A 19,168-nucleotide genomic window follows, 5' to 3' on the forward strand; every position below is an offset into this window, starting at 1 on the left:
TTGTGTGTATGTGGTGGCTTGTCTAAGCCTCTCTCTGCAATCCAGCCCTAGCTCCACCTGTCCTTGGTGGCAGCTACACTTGGGGCAGCCAGGCAGTTGGGGAAAGGAATTCAGGAGTGCTTCCTGGCCTTAAAGAGAACTCTTTAAGAGAATCATAACAGGCTTAGTGTTCCTGTGAGAATTGACAGGTAAGGGAGCCTTTAGCTGACAAAGTAAAAGCAGGGTGCCTCTCAGCAGAGCACTGACTCATCTTGGCCAGTGCTTGTTAAAGCTGCCCTTTTCCTTTTCCTAGAAGTTTCAGGCACCTGCAAGAGAGACTTGTGTGGAATGTCAGAAGACAGTCTACCCGATGGAGCGTCTCTTAGCCAACCAGCAGGTGTTTCACATCAGTTGCTTCCGGTGCTCCTATTGCAACAACAAACTTAGGTAAGCCAACCAAACCAGCTATCTCTGTACAGTTGGACCTCCAGAGGGCATGTTTGGCTTTTAGAGCACTGGTGCTAAAAGCTGTTATGCCAAGAGCACACTGTTGAAAGCCCTTGAAAAACATAAAAAGTATCATTTAGTGACAAGTATTTCATATCAAATGATAGTGGTGTTTGGAACATCTTAGTACATTGATATTTTAATTTACATGGAGCTTAAATCTTATGGGTGGCAGGTAAAACCCCCCCCGTGACTTAATTTAGTAGAATATTTTCCTTTGGTCTCACAGAATCTTTTTTTTTTTTAAGTTGATTTATTTATTTGAGAGAGAGAGAGAGAGAGAGAGAGAGAGCGAGCGAGCTTGGGAGGGGCAGAGAGAGGGAGAGAGAATCCCAGGCAGGCTTCACACTGTCAGCACAGAGCCTGATGTGCGGCTTGAACCCACGAACCGTGAGATCATGACTTGAGTTGAAACCAAGAGTCGGATGCTCAACTGACTGAGCCACCCAGGCGCCCCTTTAAAGCTAAGAAATCTTAAGAGTTTAGGGGTGCCTGGGTGGCTCAGTCAGTTGAGCATATAACTCTAGATTTCGGCTCAGGTCTTGATCTACAGTTTCGTGAGTTCGAGTCCTACATCGGGCTCTGCAATGACACCGCAGAGCCTGGTTGAGATTCTCCCTCTCTCTGTGCCCCTCTCCCACTTGCACTCTCTCTGCCTCTCTCAAGATAAATAAATTAAAAAAAAAAAAAAAAAGAGTGTAGTTGTTTCAGCCCTTACTTGAAAATGTCCCAAACACTGTGTAAATGGTAATAATAGCAATGATAATGGGCACTGAAGAGCACATATTCTGTATATTGCTTCTTTTTATGTGTGACAAAATAATTATCATTTCTTCCAAGTAACTCAAAGTATGGATATAAATGTGGCCATTTGGGACATATTCCATATGAACTCATTTTAATCATAGAGTTTTAGAGAAGAAAGTAACCAGGATGTCACTTCCTCCAGCTTTCCTTTCAGAGCAAGCATTCCTTCTAAAATACTCTTGAGGGGCACCAGGGTGGCTCAGTCAGCTGGGTGTCCAGCTCTTGATTTTGGCTTGGGTCATGATCTCACAGTTCATGGGTTCCAGCCCTGCATCGGGCTCTGTGCTGACATCACGGAGCCTGCTTGGGATTCTCTCCCTCTCTCCCTCTCTCTGTGCCCCTCACTCAGTCTCTCAAAAATAAATGAAAATACTCTTGAAAGACGTGCTGGCGTCTGTGTGGCACTTCCACAGGGGTCGATACCGCACTACCTTGTTCCAGTGTGGGGTAGCTCCAGCCCAACAACTTTTCCTTCTGTTGAGCCAAAACGTTCCTCTGTAACTTCCGCTCCTTGGTTCTTTTTCTGCCCACGGTATTACTTTTTTTCTCCAAAGCATATTTTTCTAAGCTTCTGAATTTTTGTATCTCTTCTGTGGAAATGCTGTTGTTTTCATACCCTCTTCGAACTGTGTTACCCTGCAAGAGACACCAACTCTCCTAAAGGCCTGTCCAGCACTGACATTAGGGTAGATTTACTTCCTAGCTACTGTGCTCCTATTAACCACATTCATTCACTAGTGTCTTGTGAGTGCAAACCATTTGCAAAGCATTATACCTACTCCTGTAGATATGTATTTTTAAATTATAACACAAATGGGAAACAAGGAGGAAAATGATTCAGCTTTGTACAAAGGAAAATATCATTATAAGTAGTGAAAGGTTATAAATGCTTAGGAAATATGTGAGTGGTCAGAGATAGGTGGGATAACCTGGGTAAGACTTCTTGGAAGAAATTTTTTTTTTTAACAGTTTTGACAGAGGGGAGTGAAATCATTTGAAAATAGGAAGATGTACCACATGAATGTCTTGTGAAGCTTTAGGCCTAGAAGTGAGCATGTTTTTTATAAGGGTAATAAAACAAACGTGCTTGAAAGGGAGGGGGTAAAGAATCCTAAGCGATTGATGTGCTTTTAAAGGTATTTTTCTCACTTAGCAACTTCTGAAAATACTGAAGTTGCCAAATTTCAGCCTGCTAGTATAAGTAAGAGTATATAGATACCTCAACGTTATGTTCTTTTTCTTTTAACAACAGTCTAGGAACATATGCATCTTTACATGGGAGAATCTACTGTAAGCCTCACTTCAATCAACTCTTTAAAGCTAAAGGCAACTATGATGAAGGCTTTGGACACAGACCACACAAGGATCTGTGGGCAAGCAAAAATGAAAATGAAGGGACTTTGGAGAGACCAGCCCAGCTTCCAATTGCAGGGGAGACCCCTCAGAGCCCAGGGGTCGAAGATGCCCCCATTGCTAAGGTGGGTGTGCTTACAGCAAGTATGGAAGCCAAGGCATCCTCTCAGCCAGAGAAAGAAGACAAGCCAGCTGAAACCAAGAAGTTGAAGATAGCCTGGCCACCCCCCACTGAACTTGGTAGTTCAGGAAGTACCTTAGAGGAAGGGATCAAAGTATCCAAGCCCAAATGGCCTCCTGAGGATGAAATCAGCAAGCCTGAAGCTACCGAGGATGTGGATCTGGATCTGAAGAAGCTAAGACGATCTTCTTCACTGAAGGAAAGAAGCCGTCCATTCACTGTGGCAGCTTCGTTTCGAACCACTTCAGTCAAGAGCCCCAAAATCCTATCCCCACCTATAAGGAAAGGCTGGAGCATGTCAGAGCAGAGTGAGGAGTTTATAGGAGGAATGGCAGCAGAAAGGAAACAAGTGGAAAATGCCAGTGCCTCCGAAAAGAATGGTAGTGTGGGAAAAACAACCAGGCAAAACAAAGAATCTAAAGGAGGGGAGGCAGGGAGGAGAAGTAAGGAAGATCATGGTTTCGAGATGGGGAGTGAGAATCTTATAGAAAATGGTGCAAGCTTAGATGAAAATGATAGAAACCTCAAAGAGCAGTCCCCACTAGAACCGAAGTCTACAAATTGGTCCAGCTTTGCAGAAAGCACCTCCCCTAAAGAATTCACTACCCAGCATCAGAAATCCCAGGATGTGGGATTCTGGGAGGGAGAAGTAGTCAAGGAGCTGTCTGTGGAGGAACAGATAAAAAGAAATCGGTACTACGATGAGGATGAGGATGATGAGGAATGACAGACTGCAACGGTGCTGGGCCTTAAATCTGTGTTAGCGTTAGCAAGCCACTGCCCTTTATCAAAGTGATGCACCGTAAACAGGTGTCTTAGCATGAACTGTCATTTATGTGGAAGCAGTTCTGGAGGAGTTCTTGCTTCAAAAAAATCCCATACTGCAGCTTAAGTGAACCAATTCTAAACGCTATAGATAATATTACTTCAGTCCTCTATTTTAGCAATGATGATATACATAAATGCTTTAAGGTCTTATGGGGGCGGGGGGCGGGTATGCCAACTGATGTAGTTCAGACTCCACTGTATTCCCAAAAGGCAGTACAAAAATAGACCATTAGTAGCACATTGTCGCACTTCAACTATGGAATTAGGGAACACACAGAAGGGGGTTAGGGACCTAAACATGACTGAACGCACTTTAGTATAAAGGGCACAGTTTGTATATTTTTAAATGAATACCAATTTATTTAGCATTCATCTGTTAAGAAATCAAATATATAATCTTTAAAACATTTTTAGGTTAATTTTCTCACTCTGATATACATGGGGAATTTCTTGCTTTGCATCCCATTCTGTAAGCCACATCCTGAATTGGATTACTGAGATATAACACAACTGTTCTTTTGGGGCACTTTTTGAGCACATTTGGTGCTTGGAGAGATCCACTCTCTCTCAAATAAGCTCTGGTATTTGCCAATGAGTCTGACTACACCCCAAGTGATTGCTTTCTTCTTTGGTGGTATCTATGGGCTCATCATATACTGAAAACGACAGTATTTTTATAAGATCTTTTGTACTGCTGTTTGCCATGTTGCATGTTAAAGCAAAGTGAGGAGTTTAAAGAAGGAATAACGGAAAAAACTGCCTTAACTCACTTGAGCTCAGACCCCCACGCCCTGTATTCCACTTCTGATATCCCCTTTCTGGGACACTAGTTTTTTAAATACATACCAGCTCTGAAATGTATTGATTTTTATGGCAGACAGTATTCCCAGGGTGCAATTAAACCAATTACAGGCCTTTGTGGGGGGGGGGGGGGGGGGGGGGGGGTTTCTAGTAGTTAAGGCTTTGGAACATAAACTTGAGTACACTTGTTGTACATAATCGATATTCCAAATTGTATGTGGGGAGAGAGATGTTTTAAGCCATAGGCTTTTCTTTGTCCTGCATTTTTAGAGATTTAGCTCTAATATTTTTTAGAGATGTAAAATATTCTGCTTTCTTATAGTCTTGCTTAGTCTGAAACATTTTTATTCAATAAAGCTTTTAATTTACATCTAAACTTTTCAATGTTCCTTTTCCATTATTATTTTACATTATGACAGTGTCTCAAGACCTTTTACTTTAGCAGTCTGGGAAGAAAGGCACGTGGGTCTGATGCATTTTAAGTGAAGAGAGGTGTTATGAATATATCTCCCCACTAGGTGGTGACATTGGGTCGATCTTGGGCTTTGATCTTTCCTAAAAGAGGACAAATTTTTCTGAAAAATTGAGAGCAACTTGGCAAGAAACTTAGTGTGTACATTCAAAATGAGCTGTGTGTTTTAACAATTCAAACTCTGGTGGTGGTTTTTTATTGTTAATTGTACTCAACATTTAATAATTCACCTTGCAATTATGCCTAACATGCTAAAGGGAATTTCCAAATGTCTCTGCTTGAAAATGGATGTTTTCCACCCTGGGCAGAGGCATAGTTGGTTGTTTGATTTCCTTGCCTGTAGAGGCAACTGCCCCAATAGTTAAAACACTTTTTGTTGTTGTTGTTGTTGTTGTTAATGGAAGTGTGGGAGTGTGGATTTCCTTGGAGATAAACACACTTTTTGAGTCATCTGTTACATGTTCCAGGGTCTTGCCTGGTCTTCCAAATGGATGGCAGGGTACTACTTTCTGCTCTTGGTCCCATCACAGGCTGAAGTCCTTTAGAAAGTCCTGTTCACTGAACAGTTAATCCAGAAGCTCCTGATGACATTCATAAACTATCGAATCCTGGCTTGAGTTTAGCTGCCTTTACTGTATGACTCTGCTGCTCCAACCCATCCACATGGTACTCACTGAGCCTACTGATTTTATACAAAAAAGTCTGAGTACCTATGGCCAGTATTTATGGATATCAGTTGAGTATGTCACCATATATCAGGTATGCAGGGACTGAGATTAACCTTAGAAGAAATGTTTTCTTTGCCATTCAAAGACTAAGACAGATATATTATAGGGACAGAGAGTAGAAACAAGGACTAGCTCCATATCAATATAATAAAAGGTGGTTCTTATCAAGAGAATGACCAGGTAACACTAAACATCCTTAGAAAACAAAAGAACCTACAGCCAAAGTGTTTCTCTCAGCTTTCTGAATGAAGGCAACTTGTTTGGGCTTGGTAGGTCAGTGGTGGCAACAGGTCCTGTTGGTGAAGCAAGAAAAGGGGCCAGCTTGTAACCTGAGATGGTTAAGGAGACTCTTCATGACTACTACAGGACCAACTTAGTTCTACCAGCTTGCTGGTTGAATCACTCCTGGACAAAGTGAAAGTGGCAGAAAGTTTACATTCATTACACATTTCCTTAACTATATATTTTCTCACACTCAAGATGTCGAGAAATGGTACAAATGTGTTTTGGGGGGGATAGACCTTGAGACCAAGATCGCTGTGTGCTTGGGCCCACGTGCCAAATTCTTTGTCCCCTGGGGCTCTGATTTGAATTCCCAGGAATCAGCGAGAGTTCACTTCTTGTTCACCCTTGTGGTGCCTGGGTGGTTCAGTTGGTTAAGCATCAGGTCATGATTTCACGCTTTATGGGTTTGTGCCCCTCATCAGGCTCTCTGCTGTCAGCACAGAGCCTGTTTCAGATCCTCTCTCTCTCTCTCTCTCTCTCTCTCTCTCTCTCTCTGCCTCTACCCTGCTTATACTTACTCCCTCTCTCAAAAATAAGTAAACATTACTACAATACAATACAATACAATACAATACAATACAATACAATACAATACAATACAATACAATACACCTTGAATATAGGGTGGTAGTTACCACTAAGCTATTGCTGGGTTTGGACAAACATGGCACCATGTTGTGGTTCTCAGACCAGCTGCAGTGGCATTGCCTATGAGTTTGTTAAAAATGAGAAATGCAAACTCATAGGCCCCACTCAGACTCACCTCCTGAATCAGAAGCAGAATCTCTTTGCTAAAAGAAACCTTTTAGCAAACTCTCCATGTGGGAGATGGGACAAGCTAATATCTGGGCTGTGGTACCCTAAATTTGAGAACCTTTGAGCTAAAGCAAACCTAGTCTACTTAGGATGGCACACTTTTTTCTCCTGTTTCCTGTCCCCTTGAAACTCTTAACTTCTGGTGTAGGCATACCTTACTAGTTATAAAGTTACTTTATCTGTCCTTGAACAAGAGGTAGAGATTAATTTCTTTTAATCTTTTTTCAGATCATTCTAGTTAGCCTGTGGTAATTAACCTTGTAGCCAGGTTTGAACAGACAGCAACCAGAGGTCAGGAATCTCAGGCAGTTGAGGGACATTTTGAATTTAGCTTTCTGAAGGTTTGTCTGTGGCTCCCTTCTTTTTTGTGTAGATCCACAAAAGAGTTAAATGTTTACTGTGCAAACCTAAAATTAAGGAGGTTTATAAGGGCTCAGTGTTTCAGAGTCTAAAGACTTTCTAGCTCAGAAGCCCTACTCTACCACAATCCTATATAACTTTGGGCAAGCTGTTTGATCTCTATGGACCTCAGTTTACCCATCCATAAAATAGTAAATAAAACAATACCTACTTCATAGAATGATGGAGTTAAATACCTGGTGTAAAATGTTCAGTGCGGTACCTGGCACTTGGTAAGCCTCATTAAATATTCGCTATCATTTATTTTTCTTTTTCTTTGTACTTTTCTTTGTATGATATCCTTTGGCTATTTTCCCATTTCCTTTTACCCATGAGAAAAATAAAAGGATTTTGAAAAGTTCATTTTAGAGGATAAAACAGTGAAAGGGAATTGAGATCATGGAAGGACTCAAAGGAAGGAAAATGTTAGGAACAAAACACGCTAGAGGTGGAAGGAAGAGCGGTTAGGCGGAACCATCCGAGATGGCGAGGTAGACCCCAATGAAAGCCTGTTCTGCTAGGTGCAGAGACGCAGGTCTGGACTGCCTGGCAGCGGGAACAGCCTTTGAAACTGCTGGGTTGAGAAAGAGGAGTGTCCCCTTAAGGGAGCTAGGCCTGAAATAAGGGGTGTGGCCGTGGCTGGCAGAGACAGAGAGAGAGAGGAGAGCGAGAGAGCGAGAGAGCGAGAGAGCGAGAGAGCGAGAGAGAGAGAGAGAGAGAGAGAGAAAGCGTGGCTGAAACTCACAGCAAAAGTGGGCGGGACCAGAATTGAGGGCCTGCGGGGCAGGTGGAGGCGGGGCGGAGATGGGAGGGGCATGGCCCGGCGGGGGGAGGGGTCCCAAGGAGAGGCGGCCCTGGTGTCTGCCGCTGCCGTCCGGGAGGCGGGTGGGTGGGCGGGGAGGTGAGATGGGCGGTGAAGAGGCCCGGCCCCATGGAGGAGGCGGGCTGAGACGGGTCGGGGACCCGAAGGGGCCGGAAGGGGTGGCTGCCGGCTCGGCCCCGCCCCGGGTCCGCCTCCCCGCGGGTTCCGTTGGCTGTGGCGGCAGCTGAGGCTGTGGCGGCGGTGGCCGCGGGGCGGGCGTAAGATGGCGACAGCGGCGGCGGGAGCCCTGGGCCTGCTGTGGAGTTGGCTGTGGAGCGAACGCTTCTGGCTGCCCCAGAACGTGAGCTGGGCCGACCTTGAGGGGCCGGGCGACGGCTACGGCTACCCGCGGGCGCGACACATCCTTTCGGCATTCCCAGTGGCGGCGGGCATATTCTCCGTGCGGCTGCTCTTCGAGCGGTGAGAGCCCACGAGCGAGTGGCGCGGAGGGTCGGGGCCGGGGTCGGGGCCGGGGAGCGGACCGGTGGAACCTGCTCGGGGCGGGGAGAGGCCGAGCACCGGAAGCAGAATTGGCGGGGAAGCCCGGAAGCAGGGGGCTGGGGGAGCCCGGGCTGCAGCGCGGGATGTTCGGAGGGTGGCGGAGGTGGTCGCGGAGCCTAGGTAAAGACAGTTTGGGGCGTGGACAGTGGAAGAACGAGAGTCTAGGGGAGGCCGGGCCCTTTCCCTTTTTAGATCCCGGAGGCCCTGGGAGTGGAGGGGGGGGGCTTCTTCTGGGCCTGCTCCCAGCCTCCAGGGATCCTACAGACAGGAAACAGGTTGAGTGTGTGAGCTGCGGCCGAGAACCCGAACACCCGAAGAGAGAAACAGGAAAGGGCCACAGGAACCAGAACTAGTTGGGGCTGTGGAAGCTGAACGGTTAACGTTAAGAGCCAACCTTTCCAAGCGAAAGGAGCGGGTTTTTGGGAATCTGAGATTTGTGAGGACACTTATGAGAGTTGAGGGGAGCAGGGTTAGGCCCCAAGCCTTGCTTTGTCAGTTCATGGACATTTTTGTGCATGTGTAAATTTCCAAAAACTGCTACCAGAGCCCGCAAGAGAGTGGAAATCTGGTAGGGATAAGGCGTGGTGGAGCCTGGGGTTCCAAAGTCTAGAAAGGTGTCAGATTAGTTGCGGAACAGGCCTTAGAGGCCTGAGATGGAAGGAGGAGTGGTCATTTTGAAAGGAAGAGATCTGTAGGGCTTATCAGAGGAAAGCTGTATTGAGCTGGCTTCTAAGTGAGTTTAGCAGAATCACAGTTCTTTTTCTGACCGCGTGTTCTTGATAAAAGTGATTTCACTTTTCCTTAAGTGAGTAGTTGGTACCTACTGTCTAAGATGAAATGTTCACAGAGGACTTGATGTGGCGATTTTATACTGTGGGCTTACAGCTGTGGGTGAGTTTGATCAAATCTACTCTGCAGAAAAGGAGACTTATTTCTTCATAGGTCTCAGATAATGAGGATGCACTTTGACATCGTTTGTTCATTTGGCCCTTATCTGGAGCAGAAACGCCCTTTCTAGGACGGGAATATACTGCAAATAAAGAGTCTATTACTCTCTGAAGATTAGTTATTATGTGTTTTGGGTTACTTTTCAAAAGTGCCTACTACTTCTGACACAAAAATCTTTCACAAAATATTTCTTTTCTGTAGCCAGCTTGTCATTCATCCATTTGTTCATAGTGTTTGTGTATTGTTATCAAAGTGCTCTCCGTCAGACGTTCAGGTACAAAAATCAAGATGCTTTTAACTGAAGCAAATGAAACTGAAAGATCTAAATGCCTTTTCTGGGCCCTTGGGACCTTAGTGTTACAGTTTTTTAAGTATAGGCATTGTATTAAGTATTCCTGGGGTGGGAGTACAAACCACTTTTCCCTCTTAGGAATGACTTAGATCTGGGTACTCTCCACCTTGGCAGCTGTATATGAGGGCTGAAAAAAGAGAAAGTGTATGACTAAAAAGGAAAATACACCAATTTAAGACAAAAAATTTAATTGTCCTAGGAAAATATTCTCTGCTTTTTATATAAATGTATACCAATATGGAAGTTTATTCACGTTACTGATAAGAGGAAATAGCTTGTTTCTTATAAATACCCATTTTATATAAACTTGCATAGGGGCACCCCTGGGTGGCTCTCAGTTAAGCGTCTGACTTCGGCTTAGGTAGTGATCTCGTGGTTTGTGAGTTCCAGCCCCGCATCATGCTCGCAATGATAGCACAGAGCCTGCTTGGCATTCTCTCTTTCCCCCCCTCTCTGCCCCTCCCCCACTTGCATGTGCATTCTCTCAAAATAATAAATAAATAAACTAAAAAAAAAACTGCATATATCTTCAGATTTCCAAAGAGTTCCCTCAGATGGCTGTGAAGACTTCTATATCCCCTGGCAGAGCCACTGGAAAAGGATCCTTTACCTGTGGGAATTCTATCTGAATGTTTCTATGGTGCTCGGTGTCAGGGGAGCAGGGGAGGATGGGAATACTGAGCTGAAAGCATTCTAGTATGATATTCCTTGGCTAGTAAGGTCAGGCATCCTGTTCATCTCATGTATGATCTTGGGAAAGTTTAACCTTGGAGGTGGTCTTGCTATTTTGTTTCTTTTTATAAAACCTACTACCTTAGTTAGAAGTAGAATTGAGTGCTGGATTAGCAGTTCCTCTCTTGCTACACCGTCTTCCATAAAGGTAGTAGAAGCCACTCTTAAGAGTATAGGAAAAGACGTTATTAGAAATATTGGTACAGCTAAGTTGTTTTTCCTACTTTTCTCATTTCTCAAATCCCATCTAATTTGTTTCTAGAAGTGACTTGGTTTCTAGTAATCATAGAATGTGTGAGCTAGGACTTTATAGACAGTAAACTAGCCTGGAAACATCCTGCAGCTTTTCAGAGGTTTCATACTCACTGGAGGAGGAACTAGAACCAAGATCCAGATCATTTTCCCAAGCCCCGGGCTCCTTCCACTATATGGTGTAGCCATCTTTAACCTTTCCTTAAACCTCCTTTCAAGGATTAAGGTTTAAGCCACCTCTTCCTAGTATTCTAGGATTTGGAAAACAAATCCATGCTCATCTTATTGTTGGTTATTTAATGTGTTTGATTTGAAGATTGTATATTTTTTCAAATTTTTGTTTCAAATTGTTCTGTATATTTTAATGAGTCTTATATTATGTCCCTTGATAAATTATGTCCCTTGTGTTGTTTTAAGAATTTCCCAAAGAGGGGCGCCTGGGTGGCGCAGTCGGTTAAGCGTCCGACTTCAGCCAGGTCACGATCTCGCGGTCCGTGAGTTCGAGCCCCGCGTCAGGCTCTGGGCTGATGGCTCAGAGCCTGGAGCCTGTTTCCGATTCTGTGTCTCCCTCTCTCTCTGCCCCTCCCCCGTTCATGCTCTGTCTCTCTCTGTCCCAAAAATAAATAAAAACGTTGAAAAAAAAAAAAAAAAAAAAAAAAGAATTTCCCAAAGAATAGGGGTGCCTGGCTGGCTCAGTCAGAAGAGCATGTGACTCCTGATCTCAGGGTCCTGAGTTTGAGCCTTAGGTTGGGTGTAGAGATTATAGAGATTACTAAATAAATAAACTTAAAAAAAAAAATCTCCCAAAGAATAGAGTTTACAATTTGGTTTTACCTTCCCATCCTTCTCATCAACCATGCTGAGCATTTGTTTTTTAGTTCCCACATTCCCTGGAGAACCACAGCCTCCTCTGATAGGGATGACTTGAAAAGCCGCGGGGCCATAATAAGTAAAGTGTTTGTATCTAGCTATTTTGCTAAAGAACTGCGGATAGGAGATTGTTACTTACCAAATAATGGAGGCTGCCCTCTGTGGACCTCTGCTGAGTGGCTGTATTGTGGTGGCCTGTGCCTTGCAAAATGCCTCAGGTGTGGCCTGTGATCGGTAAATATTGAATGTTTGAGGAGGGACCATCCTCATCTACATAGATGCCCAGAGGAGTAATCAGAATCTAGATCTCCAACCTGAAATGGATGTTTGGCTTGACTGAGAGAAATCCCTTTGTTTCTGTTGTTAAATTTCATCATATATTTGCATGTTGTGTACCTTTCTACAGCTTTTTTCTCTCTTTATCCCCTCTCTCCATACACATATTCACACTACCCTGTACCCTAACAAAACAGGGATAAGAAACTCTTCCATGTGTTTTTTTTTTAAACTTTTCATGTTATGTTCATGATAAAATTGTTTGAAATTTAATATCTAGTCACTTGAGCACTTGTTTCTTGGGATCAAGTAGAAGCTTGAGACACCATTGACACCATTAGAGCTGTATAGGCTCATTTATTTTGAATATGCTATTGCAATAGGAACTCTGTATTGCCAGAAGAAAATTATTTTGTGAATTATTCAGGAGATAGATTAGAGCTCTCTCTGCTGCTCATTCATTATTCCAATCCCCTCTTGTTACTTCCAAAGCAACCTCACTGGGGTGTGCAAAGAGCCTTCTCAATACCATTCTCTGTCATAGGAGACTGAACAGATTCACTTGCTAGCCTGTCATGTAACTGGTAACAAAAGTAGTGACTCTCTTGTGTGCACGTTTCTCAGCCACTCATTTCATCTTCCTCTCGTAAGCCTTGCTACCTCTGCTACGTACTGCTTTTTTTTTTTTTTCTTGTTTTCCCCCATTTCCCCTAAGTGGAGGAAGAACTTTTTTCCTCTCCCTGACAGGCCTGCTGCCTTCCTCCCAGATCCATGTCAAGTGACTGCATTGTGACCCAGTATCAGTGGGTCTTCCAGACGGGTTAGAAAGGCTTTGGGAAGAATGGACATAGCTGCTGACTAGGCTGTGAGGGAAACTGCCCATTCCATTGCATCTCTAAAGGTATTCTGTTGGGCGTTATTGAATTGTAAATCACAGAATTAAATCAGGTTTGCAGATCCAGCAGGGCAAGATTGAAAAAGATACTCACGTGGCCCTGCCCTTGTCTAAGAATCCACCTCTTCATTAGCTCCCGATGGTCACAAGCCTTATGTGCCCTCCTCTTGCTGGGGAAACTTCTTTCCCCAACCCTTTCTGTGCAGTGGGTGTTGATGCTCTGCAGAAAACTGAATACTGTCATGCCTGAGGTCAGGTTCCTGGCTTATCCCTGGAGACAATATATTCAGCACAGCAAAGAAACATGTCAGATATTTTTGCTTTAGCCACTTCCTGATTCAGAAAACTAGGGTCTCCTAGATGGGTAAAGAAGAAATTAAGAGGAGGCAGCAAGTGAAATCTGCACCTTTTTTTTTTTAATTAAAAAATTTTTTTTAATGTTTATTTATTCTTGAGAGAGAGACAGAGTGAGGGCAAGCGGGGGAGGGGCAGAGAGCGAGGGAGACAAAGAATCCAAAGCAGTCTCCAGGCTCTGAGCTGTCATCACAGAGTCCAACATGGGCCTTGGAACTCACGAACTGTGAGATCATGACCTGAGCCGAAGTTGGACGCTTAACTAACGCTTACCCAACTGAGCCACCCAGGCACCCCCGCACCCTTCTTACGGAGCGGCAAGGGAGATAAACCTATTTTGGCTTCCTTTCCAGAGGTATTTTTAGGCAGATAAAAGCTGCCCTTCACTGAGTTTTGGACTCTGCTTGAATCCACTTCTACCTTATCTTTGGGGAAGTTAATTGAAATGTTACTGCAAAAGGAGCTAACCATAATCACTTCGAACTTAAAACAAAAAAAATCTGAAACGAGTTTTCCTAGAAACAAAGGCATTTTTCCTAGATATGAGAATTCTCTAAAACTGTGCTGTTCAGTGCAGTAGCCACTAGCTACTATAGTAGCTACTTGCTTTTGGGGATTTCAAATGTCACTAGTCCAAATGTGCTGTGTTAGATACGTTCGAAGTGTAACACACACCAGATTTTAAAGACAGTGCAGGGGGAAAAAAAAAGAATGTAATATATCTCATTTTTAACATTGATTACAAGGAAATAACTATTTTTTAATTTATTTTTTAAGTTTATTTACTTATTTTGAGAGAGAGAGCAGGAGAGGGGGAGAGAGAGAATCCCAAGCAGGCTCCCTGCTGTCAGCACAGAGCCCAACGACAGGCTTGATCGCACAGACTGTGAAATCATGACCTGCACTGAGATCAAGAGTCAGACATTTAACTGACTGAGCCATCCACCGTGCCTCAACATTGATTACATATTGATGTGATATTTTGGATATATCTGTTTAACCAAAGTATATTATCAGAATTAACTTTACCTGTTTCTTTTTTCCTTTTCTGAATGTGGCTATTAGAAATTTTAAAATTAGGGGTGCCTGGGTGGCTCAGTCGGTTAAGCATCCGACTTGGGCTCAGGTCAGGATCTCAACAGTTCCTTCCTGAGTTCCAGCCCCATGTAGGGCTCTGTGCTGACAGCTTGGAGCCTGGAGCCTGCCTCAGATTCTGTTTCCTGTTCTCTCTGCCCCTCCCCTGCTCATGCTCTTTCTCTCTCTCTCTCAAGAAAAATAAACATTAAAAAATAATAATAAAAAAAGAAAAGGAAAATTTTAAATTATATATGTGGCCTGTATTATATTTCTGTTGAATAGTGCTGATGGGAGTAATTCAAACAAGCATTTATAACTGAAAATAATTTTATTAAAAAAATTTTTTTTAATGTTTATTTTTGAGAGAGAGAGAGAGAGAGAGAGAGTATGAGCGTGAGCATGAGCAGGGGAGGGACAGAGAGAGGAGGAAACACAGAATCCGAAGCAGGCTGAGCCGAAGTTGGACGCTTAACCGACTGAGCCACCCAGGCGCCCCTGAAAAGAATTTTAATATAAATTCACATTTATTTTTTTTTGGACCGGAAGGGTGATCAGTCCTAAGTATATCAGACCATGCTTTTATTTTTTAATTTTTTTTCTGACCATGCTTTAAACAAATATTTCTAAAAGTTGTGGCAAAAATGGGGTTTTTTAAATATAAATCATTTTCCGAATGATTTAAATGACTAGTTATAGTCTATTTTGAGTAATACTGAGTGATTGACAGTGCCTTCTAGCCAGGCATTGCTCTGTAATTTTACTTTTCTGCATATATCTTCTTAGTCGAGTAGTTCATGATCTGTAAACAAACAAGTTTGTCAAGAAGTTAAATGTATGTGGAGTGCTGCACAGCCCTGATAAGACATTGGGAATAATCACAGTATTTTGGGGCGCCTGGGTGGCTCAGTTGGTTAAGCATCTGACTTTTGGTTTTGGCTAAGGTCATGAAGTCACAATTCATGAGTTTGAGCACCACCTTGGGCTCTGCACTGATGGTGTGGAGCCTGCTTGGGATTCTCTGTCTCCCTTTCTGCCTGCTTACTCGCTCGCGCTCTCTCTCTCTCTCTCTCTCTCTCTCTCTCTAAGTAAATAATAAACATTTAAAAAAAATCACAGTATTCTATCTCTTCTTAAAATTATGGTGCTTTGTTTTTTAAGTTTGTTTATTTATTTTGAGAACACACAGGGAAGGGGAGAGAGAGGGAAAGAGAGAATCCCTAGCAGGTTCCACACCAACACGGAGCCTTATGCGGGGCTCAAACTTACAAACCATGAGATCATGATGTGAGCCGAAACCAAGAGTCAGATGCTTAACTGACTAAGCCACCCCGGTGCCCCTGTGGTGTTTCTTAAAAAGGGTATTCCTTAAGTCTTTGGCTTCTGGGTAGTGTCAACATTTGTAAGAAGTCTCAATAACCACGCAGGGCGCGCCTGGGTGACTCAGTTAAGTGTCCATCTCTTGATGTTGGCTCGGGTCATGATCTCACCATTTGTGAGTTTGAGCCCCTGAGCCCCAAGTGGGGCTCTGAGCCGACAGTGCAGGGCCTGCTTGGTATTCTCTCTTTCCCTCTCTCTCTGCCCCTCCCCTGCTTGTGCTCTCTTTCTCTCTCTAAATAAATAAATAAACTTAAAAAAAAAGATGTTTAAAAAAATAAGCACAGGAGGTCTCAAACCCAGTCAGGTTGTATTTGCTGTGTTTAATTCTGCTTGGGGAAATCCCCTGTTATACTGAAATTGGTTAACTTGAGTTTCTACTGATTCCTCAGAAATCAGGGACCTTCTCCTACATGGAGCTGGTAGGTTATCTGATTACCCAGGAGGACAGGTGGGCACATTTCCTTGAAACACTTCACCTTTTGGTTAAGAATTTAGTTTTTACCTATTTTCTTCTTTCTTCAGCAGTTATTTATTGAGAACTTAGTATCTGCCAGTTGTCAGACTGTGCCACAGATAAAAATGTAAGTCATGGTGTTTGCTCGCAGAAAGAAAGCAAGAATATCAGTGGTTTAAAATACAGTGTCATAAATGTATGCAGAAGGCTGTTATGGGAGTTTGGAGGAGGTGGGTTCAGTTCCTTTTAACAGCTGTTAACTAAAATATAGGCATTATCTCACTAACACACACTTGTTTCTTGGACCCTGAAGAACGGTGAAAACTTCTTAAGGAACAGTTTTTTTGTTAACTTGTTTCTCTGATTCACCTCTTGGCACTTGTACATTTGTGTATTTCTACTTTAAGTTACATTACATTACATTTAAGTTACTATACATTAAGTTGTATCGTCATTTAAGACTGTAAGTGGAAAGATCATTTAAGAAAGATAGATATGTGTAGTGAAAGAAATGTATGTATATAGTCGGAAAGGGAGAAACTTTTCAACAATGAGAGTGTCAGGGACCCCCAGCTATTTTTCAGCCACACTTTGAGAACTGCTGCTCTTATAGCAAGTAAAATATTCACTAACTACTGTACAATAATACTACAACTTAGTCTTAAATTGTGTCCATCTGAAACATTTCAACATATATACTGTTAGTAATTCTTATTATCTCAAGACTTACATTCCTTACAATGAGGTTAGATGTAAGCAGGATGCTGATCCTTCTCATCACAGCACCTAGCAGTGTATCAAATTGCATAGGCACTAATTATCTTAATGCTTTAAGGCTCTGTAATAGTCTAAGTGAGGATAACTTTGATACATGTGGGAGGAGTGAAAATAGTCTGGTATAAATCCACAGTGTGTGCCTTGCCATGGTTTAGGATAATATATGCCATAGTGGTCCTTTTCTTTATAGTCTGCTTCTGCTTTAAGAGCAAATTTGCCAATTTAAAAAAAAGTCCTCGTGACACCTGGCTGGCTTAGTCCTAGGGAGTGTGAGACTATTGATCTGGGGTGTGCGTCTGAGTCCCACTTGGGGTGTAGAGATTACTTATAAAACTTAAAAAATGAATTAAATTAAAAAAAAGAGAGAGAGGTGCCTGAATGACTTGGTTAAGCGTCAGACTTTAGTTTAGGTCACTATCTCACGGTTTGTGAGTTCAAGCCCTGCGTTGCACTCATTGCTGTCAGTGCAGAGCTGTCCCCCTACCACTACAGGTCCCCCACTCAGGCTGTCTCTCTCAAAAAAAAAAAAAGAGTCCCTGAAGACACTATTCTTTAAAAAAAAAAAGTCCTCAAAAGAAACTGTGTGGGGTGCTTGGGTGGCTCAGTTGGTTAACAACTCTGATTTCAGCTCAAGTCATGATCTCACAGTTTCATGGGTTTGAGCCCCACATCAGGCTCTACACTGAGAGTATGGAGCCTGCTTGGGATTCTCTCCCTCATTCTCTGCTCCTCCCCCACTTGCACTGTCTCTCTAAATAAATAAATAAATAAATAAATAAATAAATAAATAAATAAACAAACTGCAAAGAATACATATACGTGTACAACAAATGTGTATAGCACATGAGTTTGTAGATAGCAAATCCTGTCCTTTGAACATTTTACTCAGAAGGGTGCCTGGCTGGCTCAGTCAAAGGAGTATGCAACTCTTGATCTCTGGGTTGTGAGTTCAAGCCCCACATAGGATGTGGAGATTGTTTAAAAACAAAATCTTAAAAAAAAAAAATTAGGGCTGGCTCAGTCGGTTGAGTGACTGACTCTTGATTTCACCTCAGGTCATGATCCCAGAGTCGTGGTATCAAGCCCTATGTCAGGCTCCATGCTGAGCATGGAGTCTACTTAAGATTCTCTTTCTCTCTCTCTCTCTCTCTCTCTCTCTCTCTCTCTCTCTCCCCCCCCCTTTCCCCCTTTCTTTCTCTCTCTCCCCTCCCTCCCTCCTACCCTTCCCTTCTCCCCCACTCACGTGCGCTCTCTCTCAATCAAAGAAATGAAATTTTATTTCTTTTTAAGTTTATTTATTTTGAGAGTGTGAGAGAGAGCTCAAGTATGAACAGGAGAGGGGCAGAGAGGGAGAGAATGAGGGGGTGACAGAGAATCCCAAGCAGGCTCTGCATGTGGTCAGCATAGAGCCTGACTGGGGCTTGAACTCATGAACCATGAGATCATGACCTAAACCGAAACCAAGAGTGAGATGTTTAACCAGCTGAGCCACCCAGGCACCCCTCAAATAAATAAAAATTTTAAAAAACATTTTTTTAATGTTTATTTCTGAGAGGGAGACAGCATAAGCAGGGGAGGGGCAGAGAGAGAAGACGACACAAAATCTGAAGCAGGTTCCAGGCTCTGAGTTTTCAGCATAGAGCCTGACACGAGGCTGGAATTCACGAACCTTGAGATCATGATCTGAGCCGAAGTCAGACACTTAACCGACTGAGCCACCCAGGTGCGCCGCCCTCCCCCAAATTTTTTTAATAAAAAAATTTACTCAGAAAAATACACTGACATTGGTGCATATGTATAGGGGATACTCAAAAGTATGCTTGGGAGTCACCAGCACATAAATGAATAGTATTAGTATAATTTAAATGTATTATTTCATTAAAAATAACGATAGTAGCCATGTTACATGAATAGCATTTTTGAAAAGTAATTATTTTCTAAAAAACAAATCCAGAGAACAGCATTGATTTTACATTTTTGGAAATCTCTTTACTGTCTGACTTAATAGAAGATAGTTGGATTCTTCTCGCTGGCTTCTGCATTCAGGCTCTTGTTATATGTTGTTTTAGCTGAAGTATATAAATAAAAGCTGGCTTCACACAAATGTGTCATTGGAAAGGGGAAGTATTTTTTCTTTGATACAACACCAAAACGTAACAAATAGTAATTTTCTTTTTCTTTTTTTCCTTTCCTTTCCTTTCCTTTCCTTTCCTTTCCTTTCCTTTTTCCTTTCCTTTTTCCTTTCCTTTTTCCTTTCCTTTTTCCTTTCCTTTTTCCTTTCCTTT

General features: G+C 42.8%; 2 protein-coding genes and 1 long non-coding RNA gene across 16 annotated transcripts in view; 2 read left to right on the forward strand and 1 right to left on the reverse strand.

Moving 5' to 3' along the window:
- LIMA1 (LIM domain and actin binding 1) overlaps positions 1–4,518 on the forward strand; it is an 81,068-nt gene extending 76,550 nt beyond the window's left edge. For all 11 annotated transcript variants that reach the window (XM_040488165.1, XM_040488172.1, XM_040488173.1 and 8 more), the window contains 2 exons: positions 293–426; positions 2,546–4,518. In XM_040488165.1, coding sequence (XP_040344099.1) covers positions 293–426; positions 2,546–3,554 — 1,143 coding nt within the window. In that variant the 3' untranslated portion in view covers positions 3,555–4,518. The remainder of the gene's footprint in view (positions 1–292; positions 427–2,545) is intronic.
- Positions 4,519–8,101: 3,583 nt separating this feature from the next.
- Positions 8,102–19,168, forward strand: part of CERS5 (ceramide synthase 5) — a 33,458-nt gene continuing 22,391 nt past the window's right edge. The window contains exon 1 of one of the 4 annotated variants that reach the window (XM_040488177.1): positions 8,102–8,438. In XM_040488177.1, the coding sequence (XP_040344111.1) occupies positions 8,242–8,438 (197 nt within the window). In that variant the 5' untranslated portion in view covers positions 8,102–8,241. The remainder of the gene's footprint in view (positions 8,439–19,168) is intronic. The other 3 variants (XM_040488179.1, XM_040488175.1, XM_040488174.1) reach the window with 3 other exon arrangements.
- LOC121038587 (uncharacterized) overlaps positions 9,678–19,168 on the reverse strand; it is a 31,036-nt gene continuing 21,545 nt past the window's right edge. Inside the window, exon 3 of the long non-coding RNA XR_005794403.1 lies at positions 9,678–9,946. This is a non-coding gene — a long non-coding RNA (uncharacterized LOC121038587). The remainder of the gene's footprint in view (positions 9,947–19,168) is intronic.

Source organism: Herpailurus yagouaroundi, unplaced genomic scaffold (assembly GCF_014898765.1).
Source record: "Herpailurus yagouaroundi ecotype Mexico unplaced genomic scaffold, PumYag 166, whole genome shotgun sequence".
NCBI classification, from domain to species: Eukaryota; Metazoa; Chordata; class Mammalia; order Carnivora; family Felidae; genus Herpailurus; species Herpailurus yagouaroundi.